Source organism: Macaca fascicularis, chromosome 18 (genome assembly GCF_037993035.2).
Source record: "Macaca fascicularis isolate 582-1 chromosome 18, T2T-MFA8v1.1".
In the NCBI taxonomy this organism is placed as follows: domain Eukaryota; kingdom Metazoa; phylum Chordata; class Mammalia; order Primates; family Cercopithecidae; genus Macaca; species Macaca fascicularis.
In genome coordinates, this window is record NC_088392.1 from 1,516,282 (window position 1) to 1,543,255 (window position 26,974).

The window sequence follows — 26,974 nt, forward strand, 5'->3', positions numbered from 1 at the left end:
CGAGCATTAGAGGAGCCAGAGCCAGGGGCCCCCGGGAGGGCCACAGGCAGTAACTCAGCCGTGATCAACTCAGACCCCACATGGCCACACACTGTGGTGGGTTTGGGGGAACAGTTCAGTACCAAGTCTACACAAACGAGAAGCTGAGAGAGGGAAAGACAGCGACAGCATGTGGGACACCGACGGTTTCCTTCCCCTGCAGCGCGCGGGTGTCCACTTACAACATTCGATGGGGTTGGAGGCCACCTGCAGGGACAGCGTGCGGCCGCTGGGCTGCGGGACGTGAACACGGAACACCAGCCGTACCCGTGTGTTCTTCCTCCCGATGTCCGTCTCTCCTTTCCGAAGTTCAATGTCGGAGTTTCTGAGCTTCAGGATTCCAGCACAGTCAATGCTGCCCAAAACAAAAGCCCACAGCTTTTCCTTCACTAGCTGACACGGGAGCAGAAAGGCCCGGCCCCCAGACCCTCTGGCCCTCCCCCTAGCCCCGCGAGCTCATGCCAGGGAGCTGGTCACTGTCCCTCCCCCGAGGAAAACAAGACCTTGAAGCCGCCAACGTGAGGCCCTTGCCTAGCGCAGAACAGAATCCGACGCCGGCACAGGTGAGAGGGGGCGAGCGGAGGCAGCCCCAGGAAAAGCGACTTCCACCTTCCCCTTCCCACCTTCCCCTTCCCACCATTCCCTTCCCACCTTCCCCTTCCCACCGTTCCCTTCCCACCTTCCCTCCAGCCTCCAGCCCTGACCAAGTGGGTCCAGTCAGAGCTGTCCCAAGTCCTGGCTGCCTCTAGCACCCACGCTGGCCACGTACACGGGGATGTCACCAGAGCGGCAGAGAGCAGCCCAAGGGAGGGGCCGGAGGCACCTGCTGCTCTCTCTTATCTTGGAGTAGTTCCCAAAAAACTTGATTTATCAGAAGATGCTATTATTTCCACTATATTTAAAAGCCTTCATTTTTTGTGTGTAAAACCCGTTTCTTCTACGGTTTCATATAATCTCTTTTAACTTAACAATTTCATTCAAAATCAGGCTCCAGTAAAACATTCCATGTGTATATTCTCAATGCACTAAAAAGCAGTATTTTTAAGTTAAGAGAATGAATAAACAGAGACACCCTGACCACCCTTGAGTGGGCAGCGAGCACCAGGCTGGCGTGCGGTCCTGGCTGTGGGCGTCTCCCGGCCAGCCTTGCTGCCCCACATCATGGTGGGGTGAACACAGCCGCCAGCGAAGCCAGGACATTTACCGCAGCTGCGGAACACAAGGTTTGTTCTCGAAAACCACCTGACTGTGCCCTGTCTGCAGGAAACTTGGATTATAGCTCTCCAGGCAAACCCAGGGATTCAGAATGAGCTCCCAGGTGCACACATTTCCCCCAACACTTGAAAAGCCAACGTGGAGAGAAAGCGTTCCCTTTGTTTTTGACTTAGAGGCTTTGAGTCACTTATTAAAATGCCTGACGTGGCCCCTGCCGCCATCCCCTACATGCTGTCCCTCCCCGTGTGGGGCTCCTCCCCACTCCTGCAGCCCCAGGACCTCTGCACCCACCCCCGGGGCTCCACCTGGATGGGGCACCCCCCTACAGCTTCGCCATCACACGGGCTCCCGGCCTGCGGGTCACCCTCATAGGACGCCGTCCCTGCCCTTCGGCCCGGCTCTATCCTGCTGGTCTGCACGTTCCAGCCATCCCAGCTCAACCTGCGCTCATTCACCCATAGACGTGTTTGTCATCTGTTCCCACCATGGTACCATGGGAATCTCTCAGGAACCAGCAGTCCTTTTTCCTGGCTGCCTTCACAGGTCAGGGCCAGCGTGCCCAGCACAAGCTGGGATTAAGCGAGTAAGGCCTTATTTGGAAATTACATGTTTTGTCCTCGGCTTACTAAAAAATTCACTTTTAAACAAATTACAGTGCCAAATTAGACTCAGAACGTCAGCGCAGGCCTATCCGTGTTGTCCGAACCTCCTAAAGTTCAACGTGATCCGGATATGCTGACTGCTTTAATTTTTTGATGCTCACGTTTTAACCATCCTTCTCATTACAAAACTGCTGTATTCAGAAAGAAACAGGGGTCCTGTTTAGGAGCTAAATGCGGAGGAAGGTATTTATAGCTGCGTATCTGAGATATTATTTTAAGTGGCAACATACACAGAGCTGAAACCCTAGAGAGAAGCAAATCCATTGTCAAAAGCAAGAGTGAGGTTTACTTACTGGCTGTTAAACCAAGAGTGTCCTAGCCACGGAGCTTGGAAGTGCAGGGGGCCGGCCAGACCCCCCCAGGGCCGGGAGGAAGGCACACCCCGCCCACCGCCCCCGCCAGAGGTCAAAGGTCGAAGGTCCCCGCGCTTACACGGCTCGCATGCTGTTCTCCGGCAGGAGCGGGATCTCCAGGACTTTGGTGTTGGAGAGGATGGCCTCGTGGCTGGTGGTGGACACGGTCTTCCCCGTGATACGGTGCACCTGGTAGAAGGCGTGCGGGCGCAGCAGGCGGTCGTCCGCCGTCCCGATGAAAAGCTGTAGCATCAGCGGCTCACTCTCCAGGTAGCCATGGAGCTGGCGAGAGAAGAGGAAGCACCCACTCAGAACCCAGAGTGCGGACCCCTGGGAGCCACCGAATGCAGAGAAAACCTGCAGTGGGTTCGAGGCCTGCGTCCCCCTGTCCTACCCACTTTGTATTTTTCTGCCATATCATACTGGTGTCTTTGTAAAGCAGATTAGAAAATGCTTTGTTATCCTAATGGACCTGGGCACTGAGGGTTAAGCTTTGAACACACCTGTGGCCACTTTCAAACACACACACACGTATGCACACACCTGCACACATACTTGCACTCTCACACGTGTGGGCATGGATGTGCACACGTATGCATCCACACATGCTCACTGTGTGTGCCCACGCCGAGGCCACGGTGAAGCTGTCCAGGAAAGCTGAGCCCTCGCTGAGCCACGGGCAAGGCTTGCTTCACCAGTAAATCCAGATGAGGCCCTGCAGGACACGACCCATCTTCCTGTGTTCCATTAACCTGGAACTGGGCAGCGTGCAGCTCCCACTCCTGACCAGGGATGCCACACTGTGTGCACACACATGGCACAACGGGCCTCGGGCCCCAGCACCCTTCCTGATGGCTCCCTGCACCTCTCCTCCGGCAGAGGCAGGGGAGTAGGGGAGTGCTCAACACCGTCCTGGCAGCTGAGCAGAGGCAGACGCTGGCGGCAGACACTGCCCAGGGCAACCGTGCATGGAGGTGTCTATCGGCCGCACCACCCTGCAGAGCCGCTCATGGCTTCTCGGCCGGCGCCGTGTGTGTGAGACTCAAAACCCACATCACTGGGATAAGACTCTGGCCAAATGGAGCAGCCCCCGTGCTTCTGCCAGGACATGGGTGGCCGGGCCCCGCTCCCGCCTCTGGGAAGGTCTGCGCCTTTCGGCGGGGCACACGCGTGTTCAGGACCAGCTGTTCTGAGGGATGAGTTGCTCATCGGTGTCTGAGAGGTAAATGCAAGGTGCAGTGCTGCTGCCTCTCACCCTCCTTCTCCGTACCATGGAGGCGTGCTTCTGCCTTCGGCAGTGAGTCGTTTTTAGAAATGTTTGTTTTTATCTTTAACGCTCCCATTTACAATCACTATAGTGTGATTCTATTTGAAAGAGGCCGATTTGGTTTGGAACACGAACGTCTGATTCTCAAAGCAAGCACACAGGCCTAGAGGGAGGCCGCAGGAGTCAAACCCTTTGCACAGTGGGGCCTCCCACAGGGCCCCTCGTTCAGAGCGCCTTCCCTTCTGCATCCCCCAAGTGGGGCCTGATGGGCACCAGCCTCAGAGCCCTGAGATTAATCAGCAAAATCTGTGCAAGGCCCGTGGCAATACCCAGCCCCGGGAACCGCTCATCCTGGAACGCGTCAACCCCTCTGATCACGTTTGGAGTCGATTTTCTCACTAAACTAACTTTAAAATCTTTGACCACCGATGGCAACTGCAGCACTACCACCATGTGAAGGCTCCAAGCCCGGGCTCCTGCAGGCACGTTCCAGCCACAGGAAAATGCGATATCTGCCCCCACCACGCAGATGCCTGCCGCCCACTCAGGGCCAGCAAGGCGGGGGAGAAGGTTGGGGAGCCCGAGCCGGGGGCTGCTCCTCAGACTGCAGGGTACGGAGGATTCTCAGATGTCAGTGGGCAGAGGGGAGATGGGCCTGCAGGGGCCCGGGCAGGCAAAGAGGCGGCCCCTGCTCCGTGGCTCCAGCTCAGCCTCAGCCTCAGCCTCCGTGCGGTCACCACAGTAAAGAACAAACCAACCTCACTGGTAGCTGAACTCAGAGCCCCCCAGGGAGGAGGCCACAGTGAAGCGATGGCTGCTGTCACCAAGGGCCTGACCGTGAGGCCCAGACTGATGGGCAGGGCCTGGGACGCCGCGTGAGGCCGAGCTGGGACCCAGGCCCCGGCTGAGACATCGAAGGGGCGTTTGGGGTCTGAAGTACAAAAGCCAGAGGCTGAATGAAGGCATCACGTGGGAACACAGTGGGGAAGCCACAGACAGGGACGAGGACACAGCCCCGATGTGTCAGATGCCCACAGGAGTCTCTGCACCCAAAGCCACCAGCACCCCATTCCAAAGTGATTACAGCTAAGACCACGTAACTCCGCAGAACAAGCCTTTCCCTTTCCACTGCAGCCCCCTCTTCCCGCATGAACACACAAGTGTCTCCACAGTCAGGACGGGGGACGCTGGGACCTGCCTGTCCAGCCCTTAGTTCCTCGGAAGAGAGACTCCAGCCTTTTGCCAAATTAATGAACTTCCTGAGATACCTTAACTCTCTGTAGGATTCAAACACCTTTATGATGGGAAATGTAAGAAGAAAAGCAGAGATTAAGAGGCAGATTCTGCCACACAGTATTCCATTTTCCGAGATTTAATACCTAAAAATTTAATTTACATAGAAAAAATGTAAATGAGTCTCTGACCAAAACCACCTCTGGGGGTGGGGGAGGGGCGCCTGGGCAGCTCCGAGGGCCTGGCCAGGGTCACGTGGTCTTAAACTACAATTTAAAATTCCCCCAGGATCCCCGTGGCAGTTCTCTGATGGTGTGTGGAATGCTGTGAATTTGGCGTATGACTGTATCCTTTAAAAAACATGCCATTTCAGTGAAAATGGGAATATTTAAGGTGTAACCTGGGAGGTAAACATCTATTATTTAAAACATGAAGTTCATTTTAAGAAAAGTAATTTAAATACGTCACGGGCCCCACTGCACGGGCTTTCTGCCTCTGGCACAGTACAGAACCTGTCAGAATCCTATTTATAAAATTACCTGTCACAACAATGACCTCCCTTTGCCTGAACCTTAACTAAACAAAATGTATTATTCTACTGCTGAGGTGTAAGAGTTTCTGAGTTTCCTACACATTAAAATGTTTGTTTTTAGCTCCTGTGCTGGCCTCAGCACTTACAAGGTAACATGACGGGTAGAGGATGATTGAGGCCAAATGTATTCAATGCGGAACTCAGCTGTGCGCACGCAGGGGAGGGAGGTGTGGGGTGGACAGAGGCAGCTCACGACTAGGAATGTCTCACCCTCCGCCCCATAGTCTGAGCTGCTGCACAGAAATGGAGCCAAGGCGACCTGGAGTCAGGCTCCTCTCCGGGCAGGGCACAGGAGCAGCTGTCAGCCTAAAGGGAAATTATGCATTTAGGGCCTACAAGTAAAACCTGCATTTTTCAAATTGCCCCAAGGAAGTCCCCACAGGGACAGAAAATCTGGCTCACAAACCGGTTTCAACCCCGATTCCCCCCACGCTGCGTTAATTTAAGAGATTGCCATGCTGTGTGGACAGCGCCTAGGGTCCTCTTTGCAGCCCTGGAATCCTCATCACCCACAACAGCAGCCAGAGGTGACACTTCCAGGTGAAGCCCACGGGGCGCCTTGCGGGGCTGGGCCTGGGGCCAGGGGCCAGCGAACCAGGCCGGAGAACACGTCCCTCATGGGAGGACGTCCAGCCACATTATCCACCAAAGCACGAGAAGGAAGGCATCAGAGACCCCGTGGCTCCACCCTCGGTGCAGGGGCCTGGCCAGGATGACATGGCGGCCACTGCTGCAGAGCCAGGTGTTCCTGCGGGAACGAGGCCCACCTGACCCACAGCACGCCCGTCTGACCTATGGCCACGGCACAGGCCCGCCTGACCCATGGCACAGGCCCGCGTGACCCACGGCACAGGCCCGTGTGACCCACGGCACACCAAAGCAGATGAGGCAACAGCACAGGGTACTTGTAAAAAAACCCAATTTGATGCTTCAGGGAGACTTTACTCAAGATACCAGGAAAAATACAAACAAAAAGTAAAAGACATCAAAAATGGAGCCAGTAGTCGAAGGGAGCAGGCTAAACCCGAGGTCGGTGGAGAAGCAGGACGCGGCCCCCACATCCTCCCTCTCCTTCCCCACTTTTCTCAGCCAGGCCTCACCTGCCAAAAGCAGGACAGGCGGGGGCTGCACGGCTGCCGGTGTGATTTCTGTGCTTGCCAGGACTTCGGGCTCTGGGGTCCACAGTGACATTCCAGGTGAAGCCGCTAAGAGACAGCCACACTGCATCCACTTCCTCACCTGCTGGCTGTGTGGTGTGCAGAAGCCGCGTGAGTGTGGGCGTGTGAACCAGAAGTGTGCGTGTGCAGGCATGTGTGGCCACGGGGGTGCCTGTGTGTGCAGCGCCGGTGTGATCTACCGGGTGGTCCATGAGCAGTGCTTCCCTGTAAACCGGCCCAGACCTGGCTTTAAGGGGAGCTTCACCTGCCGGACGCCCTGGCCTGGCCCTTTCAGATGCAGGAAAGGGACTGAGGGGCCTGGGGTCTCCCTCTAGAGCAGTGTGGGCTTGGGGTGGGCGAGGGAAGCCGGGGTCTCCCTCCAGAGCAGTGTGGGCTCAGGGTGGGTGGGGGAAGCACACAGCCTGGCCCCGCATGCCTCTCGTCCTGGTTCCCAGTGTGCAGAGCAGAGAAGGACCAGGGGAGGAACGCGGACACCATGGCTGGAGACTCAGGCCTGAGCCAGGAGTCGGGGCAAAGCGTGGTGTTCTCTGAACACACGTGTGCATGTGTCCACACACACATGCACAGCCACACTGGGAAATGTGCACACACCCCACAGAGCGTGCACGCGCGCGCACACACACACCCCCTACACGTGACAAGCCTCTGACCCACTGGCACCAGCTCACTGCTCTCTGGGAAGTTCTAGAAAAAAGTTTTTTTCTCCTTTTAGGTTTTATTTCTATCTGTCTGGCCACAGTTGCCAGCCTCCTAGCAGACCCAGAGTGCACGAGAGAGGCCTCCAGGAACCCCACAGCCAACCCTCCCTCAACCCTCCTGGGAACAGATCTCGGCCTTGCAGGAGCAGGGCCAGGCCGTCCTGACCCCCAGGTACCACAAACCTGGTGCCGTTGGCATCATGAGCCCTGGCATGGGGCGCCAGGTACCAGGACCCACAGCAGCTTTCGCCATGTGGCACAGCCCTTCCCAGCGAGGGTGGGCAGACCAACACCTCAGGGCTGGGGTCTGTGGGCAGCCTGGGGAAGGGGCCTTGTGCCTGGCAGTGCCGGGACACCTGCCCAAGGCTGGGGGGACAGGACCAGGATCGATCGTACCTTCCCTCCCACAGGTACCATCGGCAGGAGGATTCAAGGGAAGTGTCACGTGCCCGGCAGGAACCGAGGCAGAGGCCGGGCAGTCCTGACCCCACAGGCTTACTGCACGCTGAGGCCTGAACAACAGAGGCTACATAGCAAGCCCGCTGAGTGGATTCTCACACTGGTGAACGCACAGGCACCGGCTGGGAAACTAGCTCCTCCCTCCCCATCCCTGAGGGACAGCTCCACGCCCCTTCCCATGACAGGGGAATACGACGATGCGACGACGCCTCCGTGCAGTTTCCTGCACGAGAGGCCCCGGGTGAGTAGTGGGCGCTGCCCTCACTACCATGCCTGGTAAAGGAATCTATCTGCAGAATCTCTTGAGTGACCGATTCGTCTTCCCAGCTCTCAGGGCTATGTGTGCATGGGCCCAAAGCAAGCGTGTGCATGACTGTGTGCGTGCAGGTGTGTGCCCATGTGCGCGGGTGCACAAGCCAACAATACTGAGTTCACACCACGGAGTGTCACCTTAATGCTGGGAATCCTTCCCGTCAACACAGTTGCTTTCCTAGTGATTTATAGATCGTGTTCAGATCCATAGGTAAAACTGAATTTGTGGCTGTAAATCAAATCTAAAGGGACTCACAGCCCTGCATAGGGACCTTCCAGCCGTGATTGAAAAAGTGCACTCAGCCACAGGCTTGGTCTTGACCGGGAAGGGCTGTTTCAACATAAAAAGTCTCTTGGGGTTTTCGGTTTTCAAAAAGGGGCAGGCGGAGCTGCAGGCCTGCCAGGCTCTAGCTGAGTGCGCCCCACTCGCTACACGGGAAGCTCTGGTGTGTCCCCTTCCAAACATAGCTGTTGCTGTCTGGGTGGGAGTGGGGAGAAAACTCGGGTTTCTTGATGCTCAGAGCTGAGCTCCGGGCTGGGGCCCCAAACCTCCACCTGACGCCAACCAGATGACCTGCAGGCTACGGCAAGGCCCGGACCACCGGAGCAGAAGCTCCCCAGGAGGGGCCCAGCATGAGCACCAACAACCGCACGCTGCTGCAACCACCACCCACGGCTGCCACCGCACGTCTGTGAACCAACATCATATCCCCACTCCAGAGAAGCAGTGCTGAGCTGCAAGGGCCTGTTTCCCGGACCCGGCTCTCCAAGGTGCCTTGGGCTTTCTTCCCAGGTCCCTACTTTTCTAGCCCCTTCCACTGACTTTGGAGAAAGATTATTCAAACCAGAAGCCCAGAGAAGGTGCTGGAAGGATGTTGAGCGGCACCCCCGGAATGGACACGGCAGGAGCCTCTCTTCTGGGAGACGTGGTGCCCGTGAATGGCAGGTGCGCTGTCACCTGCACAAAGGCAGCCGAGGTTGCTAAGCAGGACCGACGTCGTGGCGAGGGTGGACGAGGTGGGGAGGAGTAAGGCCGCCCGGCCACGCCTGCGGGTCCCTTGGACGCGCCAGTCTCCACACATGCACGCGGGTCTCCACGTCTCTCTGGGACAGCAGCCCCGGAGGCCGTGCTTGCCGTGGAGAGCTGGTGCCCTGCCCCGCCGCCTTGGCCCACCGCACTCCCCACCTGTGCCTTGCAGGGACCACCCTGCCCCACCAGTGTGCTTCCCGCCTGGACCTGGCAGCAATGGCGCTCGGCACGAACCCCAGACTCACCAGAGCGAACTCCAGACTCACCAGAGCGAACCCCAGACTCACCAGAGTGCCGACAGGGCCGCGGGGCCAGGGCACCGAGGTGGAGGGTGCAGGGCACCAACGCACCTGGAAGCGCCCGGAGAAGAGACAGCCACGCTCACTTCGGCTGAAGAAGATTCTGCCCCGAAATACCACATTTAGATTTAATTAAATCTAATCAATCCACACTGAGAAGCCTCGACCTTCTATGGAGGAAGAATCACCTAAAATGGAACTCCTGAAACAGGCAAGTGGGAAATGCCGCGACCCCGCGACCCCAGGCCAGGAGCATATAGAATCCACAGCCCACGGCCACGAAGGGAGAAATGGCAACCTTCTAGAGACATCCGTGCCACTGAGAGTCGCGTCGCCCGACACCAAGCGGCAGGAGAGCTTGTCCTTTGTCAGAAGCGAGGTGGTTTCCGCTCAGAGCCTCCTCCGACTCTACCCCGGCAGGGCCTGATGGGCTCTGGGCACAGCCCACCCACAGCCGGGGTGCCCTGGCTGATCTCAGGGAGACATGTCAAGGAGCTGGCAGGGTGGCCTGAGGACGGGCAAGCAGCCCCTGTTCATCCTGCCTCCCCGACAAGCCCTCCCAGCTCCAGAATGGCCCCCAAGCCTGCTGGTCAGTGGCTCAAACACACCAAAACTAAAACCATGGGGGAGAGAGGCCCAGGAGCGCCGCCCGCCCAGCAGCCATGTGCACCTCCAGAGCCCAAGAGCTACACTGACACTCAGTCCAGACACACAGGGATGAAGGGCCCGAGGAATCCCGGGGTGGAAGAGCCACCATCCAGCAGCACCCCTGCCCCTCCTCTGGGGCCCGCACCCCACAGTGCCACAGCCCTGCGCTCCCCAATCTCCGGGTGAAACCTATTTCCCTAGAACATGGCCTCGGGGAGCCTCACAGGGTGAGACCTGGCCAATCTATGTGCTCCAAGTGCGGACGATGGTGTGTCTCAGCTCTGCAGGGCCCAGGGGCCGTCTGTGCTGTCCCCAGCAAAGCACCTCTGTCCACAGACAATGCCCAGTGTCCTCCCTGAAGGCGGGGGGTATGGCTTGAGGCAGGTCCACGGACAGGAGCCAGGCCCAGATGGGCACACATCCACGGACACTCCCAGCCGCCACTCCCACATCTGGCCTGGGCAGGGCCCGGGCAAGGAACAGCCACCAACATCACAAAGAAAGCAAGCAGCCGTCCCACCCAGCAGCTCCTCAGAGGAGTGTCTCTGAAACCATGTCTCGTTCCTCTTAGAACCGACACTGACACAGAAACCTTGGACTCCAGAGCTAGTCAGACACAGCAGGGCACAAACCTGGGAGGCTTCAGAAATGGCTGCCACCCTCAGCACTGGGCAGCGCAGCCAGCAGCTGCTCTTTCCCGGGAGAACCCAGCTGGGTCACAGCCCCAGGTCCTTGGAGAAACGAGCAGGGACCTTCCGTGGCCAACATCACCTGCAGTCACTGGACACCTGCTGGGTGTGGCCCCGGGGCACCATGGTGTCTACGGGGAAGCAGGGCCCATTGCTCAGGCAGCGAGGAAGGACCAGGCCCCACACGAGAGCCGCTAGGGTGCCGTCTCCCCACCGGGTGATGGTTGCCACAGGTGGCCGCTTCTCACGTGGTCTCCAGGTGATGTGTCCACCCCTCCTGACCCACCTGCACCAAATGTGGGTTTTCTGAGGCTGGGATACAGTGTGTCCCAGTGAGTGCGCAGACCCCTCTCTACCTAGGAAAGACCACTGGGAGCCCCTTCTGTGCTCCTAGGAGTGGTCACTAGTAGCAGCTGTGCCACAGCCCACGTGTCACCTTAAATTTCCCCAAAGCACCAAGAAGCCAAAGCTCTGAAATTACTAATAGAAGATTGAGGAGGCTGATGGTCTGGGCTTAGGGACGCTCATGTGTCTCGTATTTCCTGTCTCAGCTGCACACCCCCTACTCCAGCGGCCAGGCCTGTCAGGAGACCCAGGCCACATTTTTGCCACTTTTTCCAGGTGGCGCAGCTGTGGAATGGTAGTTAGAAGTCAGTGTCACAGACCTGCCAGAGGCCACATGCCTTCCCTGTGCCAGTAAATCTCCACAAAATTCCACCCATTTTCTGAAATATTGTCATGACTGTTTTAAGCAGTGAATGGCTGGGCCGACCTCATTCCACGTTGCTCTCCTGACATAGCGAATCTGCCCCGTGAACACCCTCCCAGCAGCACCGCGCGTCTGTCCCCATCGCTCGAGACACAGCCCGTGGGCTTTGCTTTAGGGAAGAAATAAATGGTGAATCCTCGTTCATCATAAAAGCTGACACCGTATCTCAGGGTGGCTCGGGCTTCAGCACTGCGCTTCTGAGAGTTCTTGCTCCTGGGAACACACACACACAGCCCGACAGCAACCACGTCTGCTCTCCTGGCCGCGTGCGCTGCGGGAGCAACGGCATATGTGGAACTAGGAAATTCCCTGTGCGTTTATGTGCTTGGGCAGTCCAGGGAAGGGACAGTCATTTGCCCTGAAATTTTGCTGAAAGAGGAGAGGGCTGTTGTCTAGGTTTCAAGGCAGACCCATAAAAAATTAATCCGTGCCTCTTGCAGGCCTCCGGCGTTTGGCAGCAGCAGTGCCATGGCATGCGGTTTTGTGGTCAGACCTGCACTTTAGTTTCCACCCCATGGTGTCCTCCCTATGCGTGGGCCTCTGCGGGACTCCCTGGGCAGGGCCAGACGGCTGCTGTTGGAGGCTCTGCAATAGCACAGCTCCTGGTGGGGCCTCGGAGCTCTGATCAGGTAACAGCGTGTCCCAGCAACCACCCTCCCGGGCTTTCCCATATAACAGCCCTGCCTGGCAGGGGACATGGAGAACCAGGAGCTCCTGTGTGCGACAGACCACTTAAGAAAGCGTGGATGAGGCCCTGCGTGGAATAGTGTGTGCGTGGTCATCTGTCCACGGTATTCACGGGCTCTCAGGAACCTGCTCCTCACGGTACTGAACACTTCCTGAGCCCCTGCCAGCTGGGGAAGGCACCACACAAAGTGAGAATTAGTCAGGACCACCGGCCCAATGCCCATTTTAACAAGCAGAAAGGAGCTGCCTCGCAGGGGGCTCCACTCCTTGGTCTGCAGCTGTCAAATTTCTCACATGACAGAAAAAATATCTGTTCCGGACCTACGGGGGCAAAGTTGACCCATAAGCCAGACAATGGGAGGAGAGGCCCACCGAGGCCGCCGTGGGCACCAGCGGGCCCACTCCACCCTGCGTCCTGAGCTTGGGGTACGGCCAGGAGCCCTCCCTGGGGCCAGTCTGGCCTCCCGACCCTGGGTCCTCACCTGACCCGCCAGCCCTCTCACTGCACGGCTGAGGCAGGATCCCAGACCACCTGCCCTCACCTCTTTGCGGACTCAGTCAGCCCCTCTCCTGACTGACGATATTACAAGCTGCAAACCTAAAATGCTGTTTCAGAATGGGCCGAGGCTTCTCGTTTCACATTCCAGTGACCTATTAATTATTCACACAAACCCGGCCTCCTGTGTGATGGGTGAGATGCTATCGGGCAGGTTATTTTGGTGACTTGGTAAACAGACCTGAGTTATTTGACCCCTGGGTCAGAGGTCAGGCTACATCCCACAGAGGTCCACGTGCCCCCACAGAGTGGTGGGTGCCAGGGAGGTGGCAGCCGAGGGCCAGGGACGTGTTGCAAAGACATCTTCTCAGGGCCCTGGGCCCTTCCCGGCTGCCTCCAGGAGAGTGTAGCTGCGATGAGCAGTGGAGGACGCAGGCCGAGGACGGGGTGACTCGTGTGAGGAACACATCGGGCGAGGGGCCTGCAGGCCACGGTGAAGAGGGCAGGAGGGAAGGAAGGAGGCGCGACCAGAAACAGAGAGGAGGAAAGCAAGGCAGAGTGACCAGGGCGGGTGCTGCTCACGCAGCTCAGGTCCTCCTCGGACGGAGAGGGGAGCCGGACTCCACGTCTCCTCAGGGACCACGGTCCCCCTCGATGGGCAACAAGCAGGCGGAGGACCAGCCTCACCTTCACGCCCGGAAAGGCAATGGGTCACGTGAAAAGGCCTCAACGGCTATACCCAGGTGCTTCTCTGCCCTCCCTGGCCAGAGAAGGGGAGGAACACTGCTTGTCTCACCCCAGACCATCCTGGTGGAAAACCTCTAAGAACCAGCCTGATGCCGGCTGCCCACGTACCGAGGTGACCAGGACTGAGGGCACAGGCTGTGTGGGGATGAGGAGGTGAGACAAGAAGAAAAGCCAGCAGCCCCCCACAGCACTCGTGAACTCCCGGTTCCAGGCTCGCTGAGAGCAGAACAGGCCCTCTGCGGTGAGGAGACTGTGTGTACAGAGAGATCCTCACCCTCAGGCAGAGCCTGCTGTCAGGGCGGAGGGTGGAGGGCAGAGGGTGGCGGCTGCCCGAGGTGCCACCATCAGGACACTCAGTGTGAGCCGGGATTTGGGGGAAAGCCGAGGCTGGAGGGAAACACCCGCTACGTGTCATTTTTAGGCCTGGCGGGAAATGCTGGTGAGAAGCAGACAGCAGGCGGACGCCCCCTCAGCCTCCCCTGGAACCAGCGGCCTGGCGAGGTCCCAGCATGGGCAGATCCAGACCGGCCCACCGAGAACTGGCGGCCAAGGTGCTGGAGCGGGGGGCAGGAGGGGCCAGTGACAAGGGGGCTGTGCGGGCAGCAGCCGAGGCTGGCCGGGCTGCTGGTCACTCCCTCCGAGAGGCTCTGTCCAGGTCACGTGTTCTACCAGGGCCAGGTGAGCCCCAAACGGGCCTCTTCATCCTTGGTTTCCCAGGAGCACTGAGGCCCATGCCGGACCCGTCCCCGCCATCCGGACCCATCCCCGCCCTCCGGACCCGTCCCCGCCCTCCGGACCCGTCCCCACCATCCCCCTCACACACATGGGGGCAGAACGGTCCTTACCCGCAAACCGCACCCTGCAGAGGGGGCGCAGCCATCACCACGGCCGAGGGCCCACCAGACGCTGCAGGGACCACATCCGCCAGGGGCTGCCGGCCGTCCGGAACCACCCAGACCCCCTCGCGGATGGCTCCAGGGCCCCACTCTTCCAGGCTAAACCACGCCCTGTTCCTTTGATGCTGGCGTGTCTGGCGCCATGGCAGCCATAACAGGGGTGGCCTCAGGGTGCGGATGGCGTGATCATGGCAATGTGGCCACAAGAGTAGGGGCTGGCCTGGGGTGGTCTCTCCCCGGCGTGGGAACGATGTCATCCCCACAGAGACGGCAGGCGGCACGCTCAGTGCTCACTGGAGGGGGCTGGCCTCCTTCCCTCTGAAGGAAAGGCCCGAAACAGGAGGAGCCCCGGATGCCGGCCGTCCCTCGCGCCCCTCGGCGCCCACAGGTAAGAGCGAGCGCCTGCCCGGAGGAGCAAACACCCTTTCCTAACCTGGGGTCCATGCTCCGAATGCCTCCTGGAGAGAAGGTGCTGTGTTCTACTCATGCACTTCGCTTCCCAGCTGCGAAACACATGGGAACGGGGAGAAGTGGGGGACGGGGGGGAAGTGGGGGACGGGGGGGACGGGGAGGCCGGGCGCGGTAGGAGTAGGGGGCCAGGCGCGGGAGAATGGGGACGCTGGGCACGGGAGGCCGGGTGCGGGAGGACGGCGACGCAGGGCGCGGGAGGACGGTGACGTAGCGCGCAGGAAGATAGGGAGGACCAGGACGTAGGGCGTGGGAGGGCGGAGAGGCTGGGCACGGGAGGACGGGGACGCAGGGCGCAGGACGGGGAGGCCAGGTGCGGGAGGACGAGGACACAGGATGCGGGAGGAGTAGGGGGCCGGGCGTGGGAGAATGGGGACGCTGGGCACGGGAGGATGGGGAGGACGAGGACGTAGGGTGCGGGAGGGCGGGGGCGCAGGATGGGGAGGCCAAATGCGGGAGGATGGGGAGGCCGTGCGCGGGAGGACGGGGACACAGGGTGCGGGAGGACGAGGACACAGGGTGCGGGAGGACGAGGACACAGGGTGTGGGAGGACGAGGACGCCGGGTGCGGGCGCACAGTGCTCTCCTGACCGCGAGAGCTGACAGCCACCTCCCCAGACCCCCCGCTACCCTCCAGGGCTCAGCTGCGCTGCAGGAGACAGCGGGCTTTGATTTTATGGACCAGCTTTTTGAGCTATAGTGGACAGACAATTCACAATGAAGAGAACAGCATTTCTCAAATGCAGGAAACTCCTGTGTCAGTGGTTCCCAGTGGCTCTGACCAGCCACCTGCAGCGCCCACCACCCACGGCCTCGCCCCCGCGCCCCCAGGCCAGTGCAATGAGCCTCGTTTCTGAACAGCGGGAAAGGGGCTGTGTCGAAGGATGTGCTAAAATAACCCAACGGCAGTGAGTGCACGTCTGCGGTTCCGAGGAGCTTCCACGGCAACTGAGAGCTTTCTATTCTCATTTGTTTTATAATTATGCACAAATTCTATTTTTATCCAATTTGTGGTCCACCAACTGAAAGAGAAAACAAACCCCCAAAACCCCCTCTTTTTAGCTGCTTTTACCTCACACTTGCATAGACATAAATGCCACAGATACATCTGAAAACTCCTTAAATTACTAATTTCTCACAATGAGATATGCTGATAGCGCCTGACGTTTTCCATGTAGGGGACTGTTTTCTCCTGCGTTTCAATGGAAAGGTCTCCTTCTGTGGAAACACAAGGCCAGCCTCTCCCATTCTGCTGCTGCTCACACATGGGCCACTTGATTTGGAATAATTTTTGAGGGTACATTTTAAAGATATTTTAAATTACTGTTTCAAGTTTCCTGAGTCCTCCAGAACACCTCGACCCTCTCAGTCATATCTGTATTGATAGATTTCAGCACCCTAAGCCCAAGACACCCAGACAGTAGAACAGAGATGGGATTCCACAAGATTCCAGAAGATGCAGGGAGGAGTGCCCAGCACTGAGCCGTGTCCACGGAGACAGGTGGCACCAGGCACCGGCGCTACTCACAGGTAGGTGAAAATACATCCATTAAAACCCAGGGCTGCCTGTAGTCCCGGCTACTCGGGAGGCTGAAGCAGGAGAATCGCTTGAACCCGGGAGGCAGAGGCCGCAGTGAGCTGAGATCGCACCACTGCACTCCAGCCTGGGTGACAGCGAGACTCCGTCTCAAAAAAAAACAAAAACAAAAAAACAAAACAGACAGACAAAAACCTCAGAGCTCTCTCCACACTGTTGGTCCCACTTTACCCTCCAAATAACAGACCTGATTCCTACAACTGCCCCTCATCTGGACATGGTGAAAAGGGCGATGGCCGGTGACCCTCACCGATACAATTCACAGCAAATGGGGTGGACGAGGCCATCATTTCTCTATTGCCTTATTTCCACTCTTTCTTTCACTGCCTCATTTCCTGTCCCTTCTAATATCCTTTCCACTGAGCAATAACAGGCTTTTGGTCAGTGAAAACCGAGGCAGGGACGGGGAGGTACAGGCCTGCAGGGACGAAGCATGGCGCAGCGCTGTCTGACCTTTCCCATTTGGGAGGGTGGAGACTTTAAATGTCAAACTGGCCGCTGTGCACTCAGGTGTCTCCCGCATTTCCTTGCTTCAAGCACCAACAAGGTAGGTACTAATTGGCATCAAGCACACAGGCCACAAACATCACGTTAACAGCATCTGCAAGTGCTGGTGGAAACGCCTCGCCCAGCACCCTGCCTGCTAATGCCCTGCTGCCGGCTGTTGCGCTGGCAAACAGCCATTTGTCCCTGTGGCCGCCTTCCCTCCACTATTTATCTAAATGGAAAAAAATAAAAACACGGGCCACCCTGCTGAGCACCCCTTCCGGCTTGCATCATTTCCTAAGTAACGGGGCTGGGGCACCCGGTTTTCTGCTGTTGGTGTGTGCTGGGAAAACGTCCTCTGCATTGCTGCATGGCCTGGAGCCCTGGGGCCGGACACCCTTGCTGCTCTGTGGCTGCCAAAGCAGTGGACCCAGGGCCTGGGGCTGATGAGGTAACAGGTGAGACTGAAGAAAATGCCAACACCCATGGCTACCCGGGACCCACATCAACACCTGGGGTGCAGAGGGGGGCATGGCTCTGTGTGCAGACGCTGCCCATCCCCGGTGCGGTCACTACACGCCTCCCTGGACAGCCTAACTCTATGTGGCTTTCCCCCAAGGTGAGAGCAAGGTGAGGAAGCCACACAGAGCCCAGGGAGACAGGCCTACCCCGGCAGGGACACGGCTGCCAGCCCCAGGCCCACTCTGAAAGCCACTCCTCCTCTCCTCGGGAAGCACCTTGAGCCCTGGTGCCCCCAGCACCCAAGCCCAGAGTGTGGGATTCTGCAGGGCTGGTGGGCCACAGAACCTGCATTTCTCAGGGCCCCCCACCAGGCGAGGCTGGTGCTGCTGGTGAGAACCCCAGCAGTTCAGAGGCTTTAGAGAGGGGAGAATCAACCCCCTGAAACATCCACACCACAGGCAGCATCCGTGGACACGAGAGCTGCTTTGGGCAAATCTGAAAACAAAGAGGGAGGGTCTGCACGTGTGGAAGCAGGAGGTGCTGTGCCACGCTCCCATTCCAGCTCAGGGGCGGTGAGCAGCCGCCCAGGACTAACCACGACATAGCATTCAGCTGGCCTGGCTGGGAGAGTCTGTGGTTTCAGCACAGTTAGCTGTGGCTCTAAAGTTACTTTTGGACCAAAACAGCAAGTGGCGTGCGAGTCTGGCCTCGGTGCCTACCTGCACGATGGGGTGTCCTCCAGCCGACGCCTTCACGGCCCCCCGGCTGCCCTCCGTCTCGTAGTGGGCTCGGTGGTGGGACTTGGGCTGCACCTCAATCCGAAGCTCGTACGGGCCCGAGTGGGATGGCAGCTGCCAGTCCAGGGCGGGCAGGGTTGGGCTGGAAGGGAACAGAGCAGAGGAGGCGTTTAGCGCCACACGGACCTCACCCGGGCCACACGTGCCGCGCTCAGCCATCACCATCTTGGGTGGACACTTCCTCAGTGAGCGCACATTCTACACGGAGATGGACAAGCCCGTGTCGACGCGATGCTTACTCATCGTGACCCGTGGCCATGGCCCGGCCAGTTCTCTAAGACGGAAACATTTTCCAAGCACAACCTTAACACACTTCTCTTCCTTCGTGACAGGCTTCTATCAGTTACTTAACCCTCCAGTAAGACAGGTTTTAGAACTCATTGAAAATCTTTTTTAAAATCTAAGAGGTACAAGCTGTGGTCTAAGAACAAGGAAGCTCAAACCTCTCCTTGCTATGAACCAGCTGTGCGGCTGCTGTTGGACAGGTGACTAACTGGGCCCTTTATAAAATGGTGGGTTTGGAAGACATGGTGTGTGAAAGACCACCAGCCCCCAGATTCCATGATTGCTGCAAGATGAACAGAAGGGCCTGACTGAGGGCCAGGAGGAGGAACCGGGCGTCCATGGAGGGCAGTGAGAGAAAACGCAGCAGGGCGGGGTGCGACAGTGAGGGCTTTGGGAGCCTGCTGGTTACTGTGCACAGAGGACACGCGCCGCATGACGCGGCGGGTGACAGGTGCCGGGTCTGTCCTCAGAGCCCATGGCTCAGCTGGGGGCTCCACGGCCCCTGTCCTTTCAGGAGATGAATGTTTGGTGTGAAAGGCTAAGGTGAGGTCCTGCCTGTGACCTCGGCCTGAGGGTCTTCCCAACTGTGTTCTGTAGGAGGCCCAGGTGGACTGTCTCAGCATTCCTGGGGGCCACACCGTGCACCCAAGGGGTTCTCGCATCTAGGGAGTGGCCTGCCCCCACGCAGCACCATCCACGCAGGCACCACCTTCCACCCCATGCAAGAAGCCGGCGCTTCTGCCATCAGAGTCTGTTTCTGGGAGGCCCAAGGCTCTGTGGCCGCTGCAGCCCTGGCCCAGCCTCCTCTTCCACTCAGTCTGTCTCCTCAGCACTGCCTGCTGCAGGGGCCAAGGCAGGCGGAGGATGCGGTGGGACCCTCCCTGGACCAACACTGCTCAACAGATCAGGTACAACACCCTGCGTGGGCAGAGCCAGCCCAGGGCCCAATGACCGTCCTCACCGCTATGTGGGCAGAGACCCAGGGCCCGCCGACCGTCCTCACCACCGTGTGGGCACAGCCAGCCCAGGACCCAACGACCATCCTCACCGCTATGTGGGCAGAGACCCAGGGCCCGCCGACCGTCCTCACCACCGTGTGGGCACAGCCAGCCCAGGACCCAACGACCATCCTCACCGCTATGTGGGCAGAGACCCAGGGCCCACCGACCGTCCTCACCACCGTGTGGGCACAGCCAGCCCAGGGCCCACCGACCGTCCTCACCACCGTGTAGGCACAGCCAGCCCAGGGCCCACCGACCGTCCTCACCACCGTGTGGGCACAGCCAGCCCAGGGCCCGCAAACCGTCCTTACCACCGTGTGGGCACAGCCAGCCCAGGGCCCACCGACCGTCCTCACCACCGTGTGGGCACAGCCAGCCCAGGGCCCGCTGACCGTCCTCACCGCTATATGGGCACAGCCAGCCCAGGGCCCAACAACCTTCCTCACCGCTATGTGGGCAGAGACCCAGGGCCCACCGACTGTCCTCACCACTATGTGGGCAGAGACCCAGGGCCCGCCGACCGTCTTCACCACCGCGTGGGCAGAGCCAGCACAAGGCCCAGCGACCGTCCTCAAGGCTATGTGGGCAGAGACCCAGGGCCTGCCGACCGTCCTCATCACCATGTGGGCAGAGACCTAGGGTCCGCCGACTGTCCTCACCACCATGTGGGCAGAGACCCAGGGCCCGCCGACCGCATTGTGGACTGTGGCCCCTGAGGTCACCCTCCACACAGGGCCTGTGACTCCCCCATCTTCAGAACCAGCCCCTCTGCCAGGACTCAATTATCGCCTAGAGCTGCTGACCGTCATTCTATGTCCGTTTTAAGTACAAGCCACAGAGACATGGGACACGCAGGCAGCTTCTTGGGAAGGGCAGGTTCCGTGCGATGCAGGCTCAGAGCAGGGGCATCTGCGAGTTCAAGGAAATTGCCTCCCGAGCCCCCAGAAGGCCCCCACACCTCAGGACACACTGTGAACCCAAAGTGACCTACAAACAAAACAAGGGCGGGACACGGTGGCTCACACCTGTAACCCCAGCACTTTGGGAGGTCGAGGTGGTGGGATCACGAGGTCAGAAATTGAGACCATCCTGGCCAACATGGTGAAACCCCATCTCTGCTAAAAATACAAAAATTAGCCAGGCATGGTGGCGGGTGCCTGTAGTCCCAGCTGCTTGGAGGCTGAGGCAGGAGAATTGCTTGAACCGAAGAGGCAGAGGTTGCAGTGAGCCGAGATCGTGCTACTGCACTCCAGCCTGGGCGACAAAGCGAGACTCCATCTAAAAACAACAACAACAACAGCAGCAGCAGCAGCAGCAAAAACCAAGGCCAGTCGCAGTGGCTCACGCCTGTAATCCCAAAACTTTGGGAGGCCAAGGGGGACGGATCACTTGAGCTCAGGAGTTCAAGACCAGCGTGGGCAACATGGCGAGACCCCATCTCTACAAAACAAACAAAAAATAAAAACATGAGCAGGATGTGGTGCACATCTGTGGTCCCAGCCACACAGGAGGCTGAGCGGGGAGGATCCCAGCCACACAGGAGGCTGAGCGGGAAGGACTGCCTGAGCTGGGGGAGGTTGAGATGGCGGTGAGCCAAGATCGCATGGGCTTCAGCCTGGGCAACAGGGCAAGACTCTGACTCAAAACAAACAAAATAAAAACAATGGGCAGAAAAGACTGCTTTAAAGAGAAAAGCCCAGGAGGCTGCTTGAATGGAATCAAACACATAATTTTAAAAAATACGAACACCTAAAATGTTCCTTAACAAGACTACATATTTTGTGACATTGGAAGCTTCATAGTAATTTGAAAACTTAGAAATAGATTTATACAAAGATGCACCTGGCAGGCTCACCACCCACCTCCGCTCTGTGGGGTTTTGGGCTCTGCGGGTGCCCAGTGGACCCCGACAGCCACAACCGCTTCCCTGACAGAGGAATCTCCAAGACGCAGCTTCGCGGGCTGCACTGTCCGAGCTCTTTCCCACGGGAGGTGATCAGCACGGACGCCCAGCATCTGCTAACGCTGCCAGGTGGAAGGAAAGGCGGCTGGACCCAGGGCTCCGCACAGGAAGGACAAGAGCCTCTAGAGAAAGGCTTCCCTGCACAGAGCTCGGGGCCAGCTGTGAGTCTCTGGGGAAGGGAAAGGGGGCAGCTGCAGGGCTGGGCAACGAAGGGCCCCTCTGCAGCGGCCACACCCACTCCTGGACAGGCAGGCACCAAACAAAGTCGTGGATGGTGCGAGGCGGCGCCTGTCTCAGGTGCCTTGTACCTATCTTTTTCTATGAATTGAAAAAGCAATAGGCCGGGCGCGGTGGCTCACGCCTGTAATCCCAGCGCTTTGGGAGGCCGAGGCAGGCGGATCACAAGGTCAGGAGATCAAGACCACGGTGAAACCCCGTCTCTACTAAAAATACAAAAAATTAGCCGGGCGCGGTTGTGGGCGCCTGTAGTCCCAGCTACTCGGGAGGCTGAGGCAGGAGAATGGCGTGAACCCGGGAGGCGGAGCTTGCAGTGAGCCGAGATCGCGCCACTGCACTCCAGCCTGGGCGACAGAGCGAGACTCCGTCTCAAAAAAAAAAAAAAAAAAAAAAAAAGAAAAAGCAACAAATAAAACGCGAAATTCACAGCCGGGTGCGGTGACTCACGCCTGTAATCCCAGCACTTTGGGAGGCCGAGGCAGACAGATCACCTGAGGTCAGGAGATCAAGACCATCCTGGCCAACATGGTGAAACCCCATCTCCACTAAAAATATAAAAATTAACTGGGCGCAGTGGCGGGTGCCTGTAGTCCCAGCCACACTGGAGGCTGAGGCAGAATTGCTTGAACCCGGGAGGCGGAGCTTGCAGTGAGCCGAGATCACGCCACTGCACTCCAGCCTGGGTGACAGAGTCAGACTCCGTCTCAAAACAAACAAACAAAAAAACAAAATACACAGTGAAAAAAACTGGGCTCACCGGATTCCCAGGAAAGTTAAGACACAGAGAAGAGACAGAGCAAGAGAGAGGAGAGAAGAGGGAAGAAAAACAGAAAAGCCACCTCCCCCACTGCTGGTCTGCTTAAAGGCAGATGCATTTCCTAAAGATGAGGTAGTCTAAACCACTCTGCAGTTGACTATTACATAAGAATAAGTTTGTGTAAACACAGCCATGTGTCACTTTATGACGGGGACACACTCTGAGAAACGTGTCCTTAGGCCATTTTGTTGTTGTGGGAACTCATGTGAACCGACTCGGTGTGGCCAGTGCACACCCCAGCCATGTGGCTCACGGCTCCCCAATACATGTCTGCACGGCGTGTGGCTGTGCGGAACACCGTGGGTGACTGCCTCACAGTGGTCAGGGTTTGTGAATCTAAACACATCTAAACACGGAAAAGGTCCAGTAAAAATATGGTCTCATGATCTCACGAGAACCCTCATACGTGAAGTCCGCCGTTGACCTGAACCGTGGTGCAGGACTGCATTTGGCTCTGGAATCATTTGCAGATTGAGTAACACAGTGTGTGCACGGCTTAAAGCAAGAATGATTTACAAAATAAATATCATAATCCAGACAATTAAGATGATTGGTTTTGGTTGGAAATTTTCAGCATGAATTTGGCAGCTCTACAAATTTGTGTCTCTGGTTCAGACAAAAGAGCCCAAATGAGCAGGAAGGGAGCCTGCACTGCTGTGGAAACGGGGCCGCTGCTGCCTATGCTCCACCCCACTCCACTCCACGTGCTTCCTTCCTGGGGATGACAGCCGGGGCACCCGTGGGCAGGCGTGCTTCAGTGGGGGGGTCTCTGACCAGCCTAGCCCTGGGAACTGCAACTTGCTTGCTGAAGCCCTGAGCTCAGGACTGAGAATAATTCCAACAACTTCAAAGTCATCTTCGACGTAAGCCAATTTTTTTAAAAAGTGACACTCAACGCAACCAAAAAAAAAAAAGAAAAACTCCGGTGAAATTTGCATCCAACGTCTACCTGGTCTGGACGGTAACCGATGCTCACAGAGCCACGGTGTGTCTCTCTCTCTCTCTTTTTTTTTTTGAGATGGAGTCCCACTCTGTGGCTCAGGCTGGAGTTCACTGGCGCCATCTCGGCTCACTGCAGCCTCTGTGTCCCAGGTTCAAGCGATTCTCCTGCCTCAGCCTCCTGAGGAGCTGTGAGTACAGGTGCACACCACCACACCAGCTAATTTTTTGTATTTTTAGTAGAGATACAGTTTCACCATGTTGGCCAGGCTGGTCTCGAACTCCTGACCTCAGGTGATCCGCCCGCTTCAGCCTCCCAAAGTGCTGGGATTACAGGCGTGAGCCACCGCGCCCGGCCCACTGCGTGTATTTCTGTAAGAATTTTTACAAAATGATGCATCTTAACAAAATGAGATACATAATCTGGTACTGTCTTTTCTTTTTCTTTTTCTCTTTTTACTTCTTAGAAACAAGGTCTCGCTCTGCTGCCTAGGCTGGAGGGCAATTCTCCAACTCCTGGGCTCAAGGGATCCTCCCACAGTGCTGGGGTTACAGGCACGTGTCACCATACCTGGCCTTTTTATGAAAGATAGATCACATTTTGAGCACTTTAGCATATTCAGAAACAATTTAATCACAGCATCCCATTTACCACAAGGACCATCCTCCCTGTACTGCCAGACTCTGCTGTTATAAACGTCGGTGACACGAACATCCACACAACCAACTCCCAGGCCACACCTCCGGTCACGCCCTGAGTGCAGACCCATGGATCAGAGGCGTGACCATCTCGAGGCTCCCTGCAGGCGCCACCAAGGCCGCTGCTGGTGGGTCTGACTCACCCACCGGAGTCCGGGGCTGTGCTTGGTCTTTGCCGATGTGTTACATCAAGGCAGTTTTCTGGGCTGCTGTTTGCATCTTTACATGACAGTTAAAAACACGAGTGCAAGACTGAGAACACCACACTGTGTACAAATAATAAAAACAAACACTTCTAAACCACCAGGGTAAAACTTCTAGAATATCCCCTTGATTTATTTCCTGTTTCTCACTAAAGACACCACAGGGCCTGGCTGACCTTCCAGCCTGCCCGCCGGCCCGAGGCCCGCCCCCCACCACACAGAGGCTAGCCGTCCAGCCCCAACAACCCACCGCACAGAGACCAGCCATCCAACCTTCCCAACCCACTGCACAAAGGCCAGCCATCCAGCGCCCTCCAACCCACTGCACAGAGGCTAGCCGTCCAGCCCCAACAACCCACCGCACAGAGACCAGCCATCCAACCTTCCCAACCCACTGCACAAAGGCCAGCCATCCAGCGCCCTCCAACCCACTGCACAGAGGCTAGCCGTCCAGCCCCAACAACCCACCGCACAGAGACCAGCCATCCAACCTTCCCAACCCACTGCACAAAGGCCAGCCATCCAGCGCCCTCCAACCCACTGCACAGAGGCCAGTCGTCCAGCCCCTTCAACCCACTGCACAGAGGCCAGTCGTCCAGCCCCCACCACCCACTGCACAGAGGCCAGCGGTCCAGCCCCCACCACCCACCGCACAGAGGCCAGCGGTCCAGCCCCCACCACCCACTGCACAGAGGCCAGCGGTCCAGCCCCCACCACCCACTGCACAGAGGCCAGTTGTCCAGTTCCCCCCCGGCTGCACAGAGGCCAGCCGTCCAGCCCCCACCACCCACTGCACAGAGGCCAGCCATCCAGCTCCCCCCGCAACCCACCGCACAGAGGTCAGCCATTCAGTGCCCCGCACCACCCACTGCATAGCGGCCAGCTGTCCAGCCCCCACAACCCGCTGCACAGAGGCCAGCCGTCCAGCATCCCCCACCACCCACCAGAGGCCAGCCGTCCTGTCCCCCTGCCACACAGAGGTCAGCCGTCCAGCCTCCCCACTGCACAGAAGTCAGCCATCTAGCCACCCCCCACCCACTGCACAGAGGCCAGCAGTCCAGTCCCCCCCACCCACTGCACAGAGGCCAGCAGTCCAGTCCCCCCCAACCACTGCACAGAGGCCAGCTGTCCAGTCCCCCCCAACCACCGCACAGAGGCCAGCTGTCCAGGGAGGCTCACTGTTGTGCATGTTGACAAATTGGGCAAATACTGGTCCCCCTTCCCTAGGTCTATTCCATACAATCCATAAAGTAAAACCTTGTGATTTCACAGACAATGGGACATGGGTCTTGAAAACTTTATGTGAAGGACAACATCACAGCACAGCACAGAGACACCAGACATGTGGGTACACGAAGGGCCGCAGCCCGGGGGACCCCTGCAGACATGGAGACGGTTCAGCCTCCAGGAGCCCCCACCATTCCCAGCCCATGCCGGCTTCAAGCCGAGGACCTGTTCGTCCTGAGCTCCTGCAGGGCTTCCCTGATGAGTCTGGAGAGTTGAGAAGGTACTAGGCAGAATGCAAGGCAGCAGGGAGCCCCTCTGGGGCCTGGGGCCAGGGCATGGCGGCTGCCATGGGGCAGCCCTGGGGGCCAGGTGGGGCACTGCCTCCCCCAACTTCCCACGAATCTGCAATGGCTGCAGAATCAAGTTTAAAAATGCTTCTCACTGAGCCAGATGCAGGCTCCACACCCGCAGCAACACCCAGAGAGGCTGCAGCCAAGTCGCGGGGGTCCGGCCTTCCCGCCCCAGCAACACTCCCCAGGACCCCTATGTTTGCTGCCCCTCTGGGGGTCCGGGGACGGTGCGGCCACGGAGGCTTCAGGTGGACACCAGGGGGCCCAGAGCTGCCAAGTCTGAGCCTGCAGGTCAAAGGGAAACACCTGCCAGGCCCTGCGAGTCCCGACACGGCTCCCACAGCAGTGCAGCCTGGGTCCTGCTGTCCTCACGCTGGGGTGGAAGTGGCGTGGGACGTGGCGTGGAGGACAGTGGCCCCCATGGCCCGGGGAGCCGGCCACACAGTCCTTTCCACGGGAGGAGCCGTTCACGCCCCTGAACCTGTGTCTCCCTCACCTGGGAGGGGCGTGAGGGATTTTTTTCAGCCCAAAGCTCACAACAGAGATGCCCTCTGCGCTGGGGTGGGGGGGCGGGGAGACAAAGATATGCCCTGGAATGATCACTGTCTGATTCTAAATCGCTGGGGTGGGGGGGGGCGGGGAGACAAAGATATGCCCTGGAATGGTCACTGTCTGATTCTAAATCGCTGGGGTGGGGGGGCGGGGAGACAAAGATATGCCCTGGAATGGTCACTGTCTGATTCTAAATCGCAGGATTGCTTTTTTTTTTTTTTTTTTGAGACAGGGTCTTGCTCTGTCACCCAGGCTAGAGTGCAGTGGCCTCACGGGATCCTCCCACCTAGTAGCTGGGACCACAGGCACACCACCACACCTGGCTAATTTTTATATTTTTCGTAGAGTTGGGGCCTCCCCATGTTGCCCAGGGTGGTCTCAAACTCCTGGGCACCAGCGATCCTGGCGCCTTGGCCTCCCACAGCACTGGGATTCCAGGCGTGAGCTGCCACGCCAACGCACGTGGGTTATCTGTTTAAAAGGCCGGCACAGGACTCATTTATCGTGGTTTATCTGTTTAAGTCTTCTACAGTTTGTTATTTGTACAACCAAAAAAGTGAGAAACTTTGCTCTCAGGTCTTGCGTCTCGGCCTCTGCCCAGCTCATCCCCTGCCCGCCTGGT

The 26,974-nt window shown here is 58.1% G+C and overlaps 1 protein-coding gene across 9 annotated transcripts in view; it reads right to left on the reverse strand.

The window, feature by feature from the left end:
• NFATC1 (nuclear factor of activated T cells 1) overlaps window positions 1–26,974 on the reverse strand; it is a 129,417-nt gene that overhangs the window by 71,633 nt on the left and 30,810 nt on the right. For all 9 annotated transcript variants that reach the window (XM_074022337.1, XM_045378102.2, XM_045378101.2 and 6 more), the window contains 3 exons: window positions 18,002–18,161; window positions 2,349–2,551; window positions 222–394 (listed from right to left, as the gene is read on the reverse strand). In XM_074022337.1, coding sequence (XP_073878438.1) covers window positions 222–394; window positions 2,349–2,551; window positions 18,002–18,161 — 536 coding nt within the window. The remainder of the gene's footprint in view (window positions 1–221; window positions 395–2,348; window positions 2,552–18,001; window positions 18,162–26,974) is intronic.